This window comes from Thermobia domestica, chromosome 15 (genome assembly GCF_964235325.1).
Source record: "Thermobia domestica chromosome 15, izTheDome1.hap1.1, whole genome shotgun sequence".
NCBI classification, from domain to species: Eukaryota; Metazoa; Arthropoda; class Insecta; order Zygentoma; family Lepismatidae; genus Thermobia; species Thermobia domestica.
This window is the reverse complement of record NC_137468.1, coordinates 81,437,413-81,451,152: the sequence shown is the minus strand read 5'-3', so window position 1 is coordinate 81,451,152 and position 13,740 is coordinate 81,437,413. Positions and strand designations below refer to the sequence as shown.

Here is a 13,740-nt window from a genome sequence, read left to right as displayed (position 1 = left end):
ATGAGTAGTTTGTAATATCTAACACTGTTGGTCTTGTAATGTTAAAATTTAGGAACTTAGAAAAGAGAATGAGATTCCACGATTATATTTTATATTTAAATGTTTGTTTTCTACTTACATTCATTTATTCATTATGACTCTTATCTTTGTTGCAGGCAGCTTCCAAATACTGTGATGATGGTCATTTGTAAGTATATCATAATAAAATGTAATATAATCAAGTAGGCCTATGCTATGTTTCATTTTTCACTGAATTTAAGAAGTTTTTCATTAGTTAATCATCAATATCCCATCAACATTTGTTTATTATTTGCTGTATACTCTGTCTCTTTTCAGTTTGAAAATTACCAGACTTTTATGACTTGCTTTTGCAAATTATCATCAAAGAACTGTTCTCGAATGATGAAAAAAGTAAGCTATTTTTATTGGTCAAAAATAGGAAAATATTAATTATAACTAGCGTAAACTCCCACGTGCCACCGAAGGCAATATTTTTAATCTTTCCCTCTCCCTGTGTATCATTCCTCTTTGTATTCAATATTGAACGCCTCAGGATACGCAATTTCCATAATCTCTCCATATTTGCAGTCTAAGAACGATTATACAAAATTCCAAGGTTATGCTCCTTATAGTTTCGGAGATTCCGTGGTTGCCCAAAAAACTATTTAAGCCGCAATCCCCTCTCAGAATACGCAAATCCCAAAATTATGTTTTATTTACCTACAATGCAAGAAATACATTTATACAAAATTTCAAGATTCTACGTCTAATAGTTTTGGAATCTGGTACAAAGAGTTATGTTTTCAAATAGCACCAGACATCCACACTTTAACATATTATATCTGACATCTAAACGTTTCTAAACTTGAGGCAGGGTGTGTTTCGTTTTCGAAAGACAAAGTGTTCAAGTGTGAAGTCAATTAACGGCTCACAATAGTAAACAACGGTTTGTAGATCACAACTATTGCATGCTTCTAAAGATATGGCCACTGCCAACCCAATAACTTAAAATGTTGATTAGTTTCATTCTCTACGTTAGTGTAAATGCAGTTGCACAGGCATAACTCCACTTGATTGTTTTATTCCTGTAATATTGAACATTTCCATTCACTTTCACACAGTGAACCATTGGAGGGACTCGACATTTGAACACCCTGTATCTCAGAAACAAAGCGGCATCGGACCCATGTTTATAGGAACATTTTTACTTATTTGAATGTCCGCAATCACCTTGTCACTTTTGGCCATGCATTTATGTTACACCATGTATATATAAAATTTCAAGAAAAATGTTTCAAGTTGTTTCCAATAAAGAGTTGAGAAACAACTTACAAAATATTTCGTATACAGTATTATATTGCAACGTAAAAATTCGAAAAATAACATAAAACTTTCGAAACGTCGTTTGTAGAGACGAATGGAAAAGAATAGATGGATACAGGATAAAACTATAACTGAATGAGACAGTGTTGACTGCAGACAACTGGAAATTGATTAAAAAGACGAAAAGAAACTTGTTGGAATAATACAGGCTGTCCATAAAGTTCTAGTACATTAGAGATTCCCGCCAGTGTATGATCTAGAATATAAGTGAAAAAAGTTCATTTTTCACTTCCCCTGTGCAAAAAAAAAAAAAAAAAAGATAAAATGGAGAGAAATAAAAAAGGTAAAATGGAGAGAAATAAAAAACAAGGTTACTCTTAGACAGCTATGCAATACCAGGTAATATAGCAGGTATAATAAAAAAAACTGTCTGCATCCAATTAGGTAAATGGGAGCAACAAAGCTGATAATTGGTCAGTACCAATGGCGTAGGCAAAGTACTGACTTGGCTCAAACCATCCCCCGTTTAGTACAGAGATACCAAAATGGATGTAGTATGTTTCATTTTTGATCTCGATGTTATGACTCTTGTTTAAATATAATTTGTTATGAAATTTACTTCCCACAAGCTCTTTCTTTAATCCTAAATAAAATTTCAGTAGATTAGTTCTATACTGTATTCTTCATCTTTTAAAACTTTTTTTGTCACCATGTGCATCAAAATTTACCATTTGTGGGAACGATCAAATAAGGTGAATGTTTAAATATTATTATTATTATTATTATTATTATTATTATTATTATTATTATTATTATTATTATTTAGCTCCTGTTTAGTCTCATTTTTAAAGTGCACGATCTCAGTGTGCATGGTTTTATTCTCACTAGGAGCACTAAAATGTTTCTAGTGTCAATCCAGCATCATGAAGCAATTGGAAAGTTACCTGAATTAAGAGGTAGCGAACTCCGATCCGGAATGCCAAAAACAATGGCGCCTAGGAACAGATGCGCTGGTCACTCATCACCCAGTTGAACGTGACCCATCTGGCTGGCCATAGATTTTTATGCCTGTAGCGCCAGGAAGTTTAATTTAGCACTTCATATTCAATAATATGTTAGTAAGGAAACTGAACATAATGTGATGTCTTTCTTATTTGTCTCTCCTGCTATTTACCTCATCTATGTGTACTGAAAGTATTAAACTTATGTTGCAAGAGCCCATGAAGTACTCCGGACGACTATATGGCCCATATTTCAGTATGGCTTATATATATATTGTGTGTGTGTGTGTGTGTGTGTGTGTGTGTGTGTGTGTGTGTGTGTGTGTGTGTGTGTGTGTGTGTGTGTGTGTGTGTGTATGCACTTCTTCATTATGGTAACTATTAGTGTCCTCCACGATATGTTTTTTTGGTTAGGTCATCAATCAATATTGCACTAATTATTGGATGTGGGAATTAGTAATTATTATAATGTGTTCACCAAGTTTACAATTGTTTTACTTTCACTATATAAAAGAGTAAAAACGACTCACTCATCAACATAAAGGCCATACTACTAACGCTGGAAACATAAAATTTGGACTGAAAGCTCTTTGCTATGAAAAGAAAGAATATAAAAGAATGTTTGGAAATGCGTATCCTAATGGAGGTTAAAGGAAAGTTCAAATTTTCTTTTCAAGAATGAAGTGTCTCACATTAGCAAGATAAAATTTGGGCTTCTAATGCGATTCTAATTTTAATACACATTCTAATGGTGGAAAGGTAGTGAAATATACCTTTCAAATATATTCCACAACTCTATTCTTTCCGTGGTAGCCTTGAACGGACATTTGAGCTAAGTATGCTTGGAATACTTGTAGGTAACTGCAGGGAAGATACTATAGCCTATTTAAAATTTTTAGCCGCAGTGGTTTAATACTTCCGCTTTTTTGTTTCCCAGGATTTTTTCGGGAAGGTCTTCAGGGAATTGAAGTAGGTATAGGAACTGCTGTGCAACGTAACTACAACTTCTTATATTTTATCCGAGTAAGCCAGGGTATTCCATCAGCTAGTAGTTAATACGAGAGTGATTCAGAAAGTAATGCCTCCAAGGTGATACATTAATTTGTGTTTGACTGATATCACCGATATAAGTATCATTGGAAAGCTTGAAATATCAGCTACAAATGGTGGGATCATTTTTTAACATAGTCCCTATTTTTCAACGTAGGTTGGGCAACACATTTGCGCCAACGAGAAACAAGGTTTTTCAAGCCGTCGGCGGAGAATTGTGATAGCTGCTGGCGACACGATTGCCCAACTGCTGCTTCCACCTCTGCCTCAAAACCGTAGCGTTGACCGTGAAAGGTGGCTCTTAAGTTTGGGGAAGAGCCAAAAGTCGCAGGGCGCAAGATCCGGACTACAGGCAGAATGTCAACAAACACTTTGCCAGCAGATGGGACAAATTTGAATTTTAGGGCGAAGGAGAGGACGTGTGGCGGTACTCCATCGATTGACGCTTCGTTTCGGGGTCGTACTGGATCTACGACTCGTTGCTGGCGACGAATGTTCCTGGACGGACAATCTTCCGCAGTCAGAAATTCAATGACAATCCGCTATTTCAACCGGACGTCACCACGGGATGCCATGAATTGCTCTATTACTCTGAAACGAGAAGAGATAGGAGGATGAAACAAGTGACATTCTATAGCTTAAACATCAGTGCATTAATGATAAACAGTTCAGAATGTTCGCAGTACTATTGGACAAGTAGTAGGTTTGGAGGCATTACTTTCTAAATCGCCCTCGTAAAATAAAACCATTCCTCTTTTATTACTTAACTAAAGAAAAGCAGTAATAGGTAGTTCATTATGGTATATACTGTATATACTCCTACGATTCAGTTTTTAATGTTGTCTATAACAAAGCAGTGAGTTCCTTATGCTCAGAGCAAACTTTAAGATTCATTTTTCTTAATAGACCCAGAAAGGAGCGGTTATTGTTCTTTTTACTTCCTAAAGATGTGATGATTTACGAAAAAAGAGAGAGAGTAGAAGCATCTAAAAATGAAGTTTTTTGAAGTTACTCTTCAGAGAAAGAGTGGAGGAAGGAGAAAAGAATATTCGTATCGATTCAGTAACTGAAATTAGTTTCCTTTGCTACACGTAATTACATCGCTGGAAGTTACAGAAAAACGGGAATATATATATATATATATATATATATATATATATATATATATATATATATATATATATATATATATATATACATAAATTTCCATTTGCTCCTCTTTTAACCATCCCCCCTTTCTCTCTACCTCAAATGAAAACTAATTTTCTCTGTCTCAAGGGATGAAATCTATAAACTTCGTAAATGTTTGAACCTCAAATGCAACTATCCTTTTTCTAATTTTGTATATTTTTAGACTTTCCGGTTTCATCCACTTCTCTCACTTAAAAAAGAAAAACTAATGAATTACGTATAACTCCTCTGAAAAAGAATGTAAAAAAATCAATTGGTTTAGTCATGTGCTGTAGCTAGTTCGAAATTTTAAAAATAAAATTCTACAACGATTTCTTGTGTCAATTACGTTGGTAAATGAATTATTTACATCAAAAGTATATTTATTTAGAAGTAGTATGCGTATAAATATTAGGAGTGTCTGTGTCACTGTTAAGAGTATTGTGCCACCATTAGTAGAAGATAAACGACAATACACAGAATCTGATATTTAACAGGTTTTCTATACATACAGTAAATATTTGTACAGTACAGTACATATACAGTAAATACGAGGGAGAGTCCGAAAATAAGTTTCCCCTGTCGTCCCCCCCCAGGAAAGGGAACAGCAATGGGGGAAACAAGACAGCGGTTGCACGCGCAACACTCCCAGACACAAGTGGGTATGTTCATCCGCAATCCTGCAGATGGCACCGTCGTAGTGCTTGCGCAAAGCGGAGACGAGTCTCTCAGTCTGAGCTTAGTAGCTATGAAGAGAAGGCGCGTTTTGACCTCGTGGTCGAAAGAGGAAGTGCGTGCGGTTGTAATGAATGGGCATGTGGCATATTAGGAGCAGAAATCCATAACCGCTTCATGGACGTCAATGGGCCTGATTTGATGTCGAAATAAATGGTGCGGAGATGGTGTCGCCTATTTGGTGAGGGGCGGCAACAACTGCTGGATACACCGAGACCTGGAAAGACGTGCACGGCCACTACAGACGAAAATGTCAGAGTGTTTCCAGTTTTGAAGAAGACTCCCGGCGGCAGGCACTTGGAAGCAATGCTGAAGTCACAGAAGCTGTTCGACGCTTCTTCCGTATGCAGAGACCTTAATTTCTCTTGGAAGAGTTTTTGAAGCTTATGGACTTGCATAACAAATGTCTCAATGTATATGGTATTTATGTGGAAAAATAAAGATACTTCTGACTTTTAATGTGACGTGCTATTTTTGGTCTTACATCCCCACCTCTGTCCACAATCGTTTGGGAAACTTATTTTCGGACTCATTCTCGTAATTTTTACGTAATTTTTTACATATACGTAAATACAATTAGAAACATCCGTTATACGGACAGCAGTATATTGTACTAATATATGGAATCCATATGTTTAGTGCGCAAATATGTACGGACCATACGTCATCCATATGCTGCGTACTGTAATTTTCCCGCTTACATGTTACATCATCTTACATGTAACATTTCTCTGACATCTAATATTCTTCATAAATTGCATACGTAATGATACATACGTCAGCTATATGTTATACACGACTATCTTTATGTGAGAGACTTACCGTCTATGTACAGTTGTTTCTTTCATACGGAAAGTACGTAAAGATGGTACACTTATACGGAAAATATTATAAAATATACTTTTTCAGTTATACATTTGCTGCAGAATGTTACATATACGTAGTACGTTAAGTTCAAAAACTACGGATTTACACATGTAACCTACTGTTTTACGTATGCACTGTTGAATGGGTATACAGAGAAACAATGGGTATACAGAGAAATGCACTGTTGAAAATTATACGACCACTGCACTTAATACCCTATGTATGAACCATTGTTCACTGCTAGTTGAAACACGCGGTCAAATATGGTATTCACTAGGTTCTGTAACGTGGAAATGTCAAGTGTATCCCATGCAGCAATAATAGCATCTTTCAAAGACTCGATACTATCGTATTGTCGACCTCCATTATACACTTGCCGACACAACACATCCCAAACATTTTCCATTGGATTCAGGCCCGGGGAGATTGCAGACCAATCCATTACGCGAACGTTTCTGAAGTCAAACCATTCTTTTGTGGAATTTGCCACATTTATAGGGGCATTATCCTGTTGAAACACCCACAAAAATCCACCAATCACACTAGCAAAGGGAAGCAGATTATCTTCGAGCACAGTTTGATAATCAGTGACCTTCATACGGCAAGAAAGAAAAGGGAGATTGGTTTTACCATAAGCACCAAACCCACCCCAGACCTTTATAGACTTGCCACCTTGCTGCCATTTGGAAAAGATCTGTTTTTCACTCCTCAAATCATGCCAATAATATGCGCACCCATCTGGCCCGTCTAAATTAAATGTCTTTTCATCACTGAAGATTACCCACTTCCATTCTTTCCAGTGCACAAGCTCTTCCGCCCATCGTACTCTCCTGCGCTTGTGATCGGCAGTAAGTCGCGGTTGAACTTTGTTTTTCTTGTATTGCAACACATTGCACTGCTGCGCTGCCCGGCACAAGATTGACTTGTAGACTTTTATGGTAGAATCACTGGACAGATTGCCTAGACTTGTATTGCCATCATTAAGCTTACGCACTACATTTCTTACTTGTCTCGACGTTAGTTTCCGTCGTATTCCGGCCGACTTCTTTACATCATACTTTGCTCCGAGTTTCAAATAATTATTCATCACACAAGCAGTGCGCCCAATTTTCCTACCTATAGCTCTGGAGGACGTTCCTTCAGCTTTATAAGTGGTAATTTGGTCCTTTTCATACTCAGAGAGAGCGCTCCTTCGACGCATTTTCCTACTCCTCCATACACGCTGAGAGCGTTCCAAACACGATACTGTTCTTCAATCACATGAAATATAGTTTCCTGCTTGGAAACGCTTTGAGCTCCAACAATCATCACCAATCTGCAGTAACGCCCTCTATCATATGGTGATCGTATCATTTTGCAACAGCTGATATCCACGTTTTGGTTTGTTTCTTTCCTGGCTGCTCGTTATCAGAACAAACCTTGAGTTCTCCCTGTCTTTCTAATGCATGCTAACAGCTATTACTCTACGTTCTATTTCGTTGTCATTTTCTCCTGGGTCTTGAGTTATGTTGAATAACTGGTGGTCGTATCATTTTGCAACACACCTTACAGTAAATATTCTTTTTACATATACAGCAAGCATTTTTTTACGTATGTACGTACGTAAATATATGTCAAATAATCTATTCAAGCAGGATGAAACCTATGGATTGTTCATTGTTATTGGCAACGAAGAACATACGTTTTAGCGCCCTAAAAAATTGTTCCTTTTTATTTTCCCAAAAAACTACTCATGAAAATTTATCCTGAAGCATATCATTTTATTCAGCACGATATGACCTATCGATTGATTCATGCCTTATCTTTGGATAATAGTTTACCTAAGCAAATTATTCAACTTTAAGAGTTAGTGTTAATTTTGGGACTATGTTACATTGAACCGTAACATGAACTGTCGTCTTGGGAGGTGTCATACTGAATAGCTTAATGCGGATTCACTTCAGTATCAATTCCACTTTGATAAGTGGCATGTCCTTCATATAGTATCAACTTTTAGGTTTATAATCGAGGAAATCAGATTTACTCGAAAACTACGCATAAGGTTTTACACTCACAGGTATCTATCGATTGATGTATGTCTCAGTTATGAATATTAAGTTTTTCCATCGTCTCTATGAAAGAAGAAATCTTGGCTAACTGACTGACCAACGTCTAGGCAAAACTACTTCAGCTAGAAACTTGAAATTTAAACAGCTATAGGATTTGTGACGTGAAGTACCACTAAGGAAGGATTTTTTTTTTTTTACGAAATTTAACATTAAAGGGGGACATGGTGGTAGCAATTATTATAATAAGATATCCATATTTCGGAATCTTTTAAAACATAGTGGTTCCCAATTACTTTAAAGTTGCTGACCTCCCTTTTATTTTCAAGACAAGATACTGGCCCGACAGTCTTAAATTTTGGCATTTGCATAGTAATTGTAGTTCAGTGCTAGTCAGAAATATTAACAACAATTAAATTACAATATTTTATGTAAAGCATACAACATACAGTAGATAAATATACAGAGATATTACTCTAAAATTTCACTAGAAATATGAAACATCAAATTATTTTTCACCTAACTTCAATCAATAATGAAATTTTGTGAAGTAAACATTGCATGTGGGATCCTAAGATATGCTCTATGTGTTCGCCGTTATTTGCTACACATAACGCAAGAGTTCTTATCCAGTATTGGTGAACACGTAATAACATTTCCGGCGTCGTAGTCACACACGTGCCTGATTTGTTGTTCGATGTGTCGGAGATAAGCGATATTTTCTTGATAAACAAGTGCTTTGAGATGTCCCCAGAGATAAAAGTCTAACGGCATCAGGTCGAATGAACGGGGTGGCCAGTCAATTGGCCCTCGATGTTCATTCCAGTAGCCCGAGAACTGTATATCCAAACACTCCCTGACACATAATGCTTAGTGAGAAAGCGCACCATATTGGTGGAAAAAGGCAAGGGAGTCACTTTCTGCGTTCACCGTTCAGCAGTGATGGAAACATCTGTTCCTGCAGCATGTCAAGATATATATATATATATATATATATATATATATATATATATATATATATATATATATATATATATATATATATATATATATATATATCCCCATTTAGGTTCTCATGGATGAAGAACGGTCCGATGATACGAATATTCCATATTACATACAATACCACCACTTTTTTTTACACCAATTGCCATGATCGGTTTCTGTCTCTTCATGCATAGTTTGTGCCGGGTTTGTGTCTGACCAATAACGGTGATTGTGTTTATTGACCTCATAGTTCACATGGAACAGAGCCTCATCACTAAACAACGCACTAAGAGGAAACGTGGGATCCTCGTTACACTTCATCCAGGCCCATTTTGCAAATTGATTCTCCTATGTGGGTCATCCTTCATTAGGTGCTGCTGCAGTTACGGTTTGTATGGATACCACTTGTTTATGTGCCACACTCGGAGTGTCGATCTCTAACTTACACCTGAAACTGTACCTAAACGTCTAGTACTGCGTTTAGGGCTTTTCACCAAGGATGCTACAACTGCCGTTGCTGTTAGATCATTCGTTGCAATTCTCGGGTATCCGCTGCATCGTTTGTCGTGTACAGATCCAGAAACTTGAAATTTCTGCAAAATATGCGAGACTGTGGTATGTACAATGCTCTCTCTCTCTCTGTGTGTGGATGCGTGGTATTGAAGTCATGAGCGATGGCCCTGGCACTGCGTTCCCCACTGATGAGAACAATTTCAATCGTTTCTTGGCAGGTGAGAGCCATGTTACATCACCTGAAAATATAAATCAAAACCCGTTACATGATGCAATATGCAATGTTCACTTCACAAAATTTCATTACTGGTTAAAGGTTGGTGAAGAATAACTTCAAATTCGTATTTTTGGTGAAATTTTAGCCTAAAATTATGTTTCGAATGCTCCCCTTTCCATTTGAAATATTAGGCTTGAATTAAAAATGGCAGATTTCAAGGTAGCTTCTATGATGCCAAGTGGCACATCTGATGCGCCTCCCACCCCAATTACCCTCACCCAAAGTTTCGTAATATTTCCTCAAGCCGTTTCAAGCCTCACCCTGTATACATATGTATTAGTTAATGAACACAGTAGTTTGTTTTGTTAGTATAGTTGTGAGAGGGTTCCACTGAAGAGTCCAAAACTTTCAGTATGCACTATAAACTCTTTGACTTCCTATGATACAGGTAACGTTGGTTCTCTGCAAGATCCTGAGATAGACGAATTGACCTGAGGAAAATTGCAGAGATGAAGTGTGGCAATTCATCTGAATACTTTAATTCCTGTTGGAAAGGCAATGATTATTCTCTGTGTTCATCACATCATAAATAAGGAACTAAAAATGAGAAAATCGCCCACCAAGTGAGTCTTAAAAGAGTTAAACACATTCAGGAATATCGTATTCTTACTTCACGTGCAATTTTGGGCAATTTTGAACATAATTCCTCCAGTCGTTTGATGATTATTGGTAAAACGTGGCTCTACCACTGTGATTCTGAGACTAAAGTGACATCAATGCAATGTCGTCTCGTCACATAGATTCAACAAGGTTCTATAATTTACTCAAACCTGCAACAATAGAAAGGGCATCTACATACCGGTATCATATTACAATTAAAGTACATATCAGAATCATTTTAGCACATGCTCCAATTGTAATAATCTATCTGTTCTCCATCCATGTTGATCCGAAAACTTTCCAAACTTTCTCATATGGCCTATGTAACAAATTGTTTCTTTTCCTTTTTCTAGTTGGTCGTTCAATCTTTGATTTGTTGCCTCTCTAATGCACACATTCATCATTTGACTCATTTGTTTGCTGAATTTTTCAGACAGAGATTTATCATTCACAAAAAGATATCTAAAAGGACATCAATGAGCAATTTGTCTTTTTGAATGACACAACATTCAGAGCATTCAATCTTTTAAAACGGAGTTTGTTTCTCTATTTATTTCCTGCTTTAGTATTGTATGTGAATTTCATCACTTTTCTTTGTACTATAATATATTAACTAGGTTTAAAATTGAGGTTGAACTGTTGGATCAAATAATTGATATGCTGCTATAAGTAAGATGTAAGTAGTACGATATGTAAGAAAGCAACAAATAGCTACTATGCTTTTAGAGTTTATGTCCGTTGAAGTTTGCAGCTTATTTCTACCGTTAACGGAATACTGAAAACAACCAAGATAATACGAAGATAATTCGGAAAGTAACCGTCGTTATAGCATGGAGCTAGAAGTAGTGGGCGAAGCGACACCATTGCTATATCAAGGAATTTGTTGCTAAGTGAGTTTAGTGAAAGTATTGTACTTATGCACGTGCGCTAATCTTTACGTCACAAAAGGTGTGGCGCCCCAGAAAATCTCGCCAAATGTGAAACACACATATTGATGCAGAAATTCATCGTGAATTGTGTCCTATGTACGATTCAGACATTATAAATGAAGGTATTATAATGATGATTTCATCAAGAAAATTGACAAATTCATGAGAACCTTTGATTCACAATTTCGGAACTTTTTTGAACAATCTCCGAAAATTTCTCGGATTGTTTTGAACGAGGTGATCATCGGAAAATTAGAGTACCAGTAGTTCTGTGCATGGTGGGTACTGAATATTCTGACGGAGATCCACGAAATCAGACTAATTGCCTCTGCTTTAGGTTCTCTTTCTCGATACAGCACGAAAAAGGACGAGCTTTTTTTTCTTTAAATAGTTACTGGCGACTAGATTTGGTTGACATATGTGAGCGCTACTGGAAACAATAGTCATGATATGAAGTCATATCGATTCTCTAAACAAGTCAAGGAAATCCCGTCAAAGTTTGTCAGCGAGTAAGGTTATGATAACCGTATTGGAGGATGCTAAGGGAATCTTGTTTGTTGCATTTGTCGAACGGAGTACAACAACTGAAATTTATTGCAATACTTTGAGTACACAAACAAATCACGCATCTGCTGACACCATGGGTTATGTTCTAGCGTAACAATACTCGCTATCACTGTTCTCGACGAACACAATCTTGATCTTTGATCTTTTGGGCCAATGCAAATAGGACTTGTTTGATCATCCTCCGTACTTCTGTTCATCCACATGAAGAAGTGGCCTTTGGCAGGACAATTTGGTGACTTTAAAATACTGTGACATTAACTTCCTAAGCAGCCAAGGTTTATACAGAAGAAATTAGCAATTTGGTGAAACGCTATAACAATGCTTCAATTTACTTTGTACCTATATATGGTGACTACGAATATTGATAAATAGAGGATAGTTGTACTTTTGAGATGTACGCAAAAATCTTTCTTTGTGTGTGTGTGTGTGTTTTATTTACAGCCAAACAGAAATTACTTGCCAAATTACTCTTGTATTTTACAACAGTACTTGTAAAATTCCATTACATGTAAGATTGTTGTAAGATGAGAACTGGAAACAATGATTTTACATTATTATAATAATGAAGGCTAACATGATGTCAAACTCATCGTTTAAAGAAAAAATCAGCTACTAGTCCATTGGTAAGAGAGTTCTACATCAATTAAAACAATGGTTCTTATCAATAAACTAATCTTGTAGTCATTACATATCAGTTGAGCATACATATACAGTTTAACCTCGTTAATCCGAATATTTGTTTGCTCGAGCTGTTCGGATTACTAAGGAATGCTAAAACAACCGCCCGAAACAAGTTTAAAATACGAACATAAATTTACTGACGGTATGTATGTACGTACGTACAATAAATTTTAAAAATACACAATAAAGACCTACTACATAATGAAACTTTGTATGTTACTGTTCTTTAAATACTACAGCATAGTAACGTCATGTAAAAATTCCATTTGAAAAAGTCTCTAATCGTTTTCTGACCTGCTTTTTTTTTTTTTTTTTTGATGGACTTACGAAACGCGTTATCACGTAGTTGACGAACGGTTGCATTGTTGTGATGTGAAAATCTAAAAATACAGTACGTATGTACAGACGACAACTAAAGGCCGTTCGGAGTAACGCGGCGTTCGGAGTACCGTGCGTGCGGATTAACGAGTTTTTACTGTAATAGTTTCTGATTAATCTAAAGCAGTGGTTCTCAACCTAATTCCTATGATGACCCCCACTTTACCATATCCTCTTGCCAGTGACCCCCTTATAATTTCTGGTTTGTAATACGCTTGTGTAGGAATTTTTACTATATCCATTGCGAAGATCTCATAATATTCATCTATTTCTATAATAGTAGAATCCATTTCTTGTATATAGTGGGTATAGTAACTTCCCTAAAAGCGAATGGATTAAAAGCAAATTTGGTCAGTTCATTCATATTACAAATATCGAATCCGATCTGTCATATTGTTTCATAATAGAGACCGTTTGAAAACTTTAAAAATTCACAACTCCCTTAATTTTTGGTCATATGATAAAAAAATAAAGGGATTTCCAATTTTGGTTTTAAAAAACCTTGGATAGTTCTTGAAATGTTATTGAGAATTTTAATTTTACTTTGAGTTACCTCATATTGTTCTGAATTTGATACATTGTTGTGAATTTGGTACATTGTTGTGTATGTGCTCAGT

General features: G+C 36.3%; 1 protein-coding gene across 1 annotated transcript in view; it reads left to right on the top strand.

Annotated features, from left to right (window-relative positions):
* The window catches only part of LOC145671109 (uncharacterized), a 233,464-nt gene that overhangs the window by 37,521 nt on the left and 182,203 nt on the right, over positions 1-13,740 (top strand). The window contains exon 2 of the mRNA XM_081739892.1: positions 156-187. Coding sequence (XP_081596018.1) covers positions 156-187 — 32 coding nt within the window. The remainder of the gene's footprint in view (positions 1-155; positions 188-13,740) is intronic.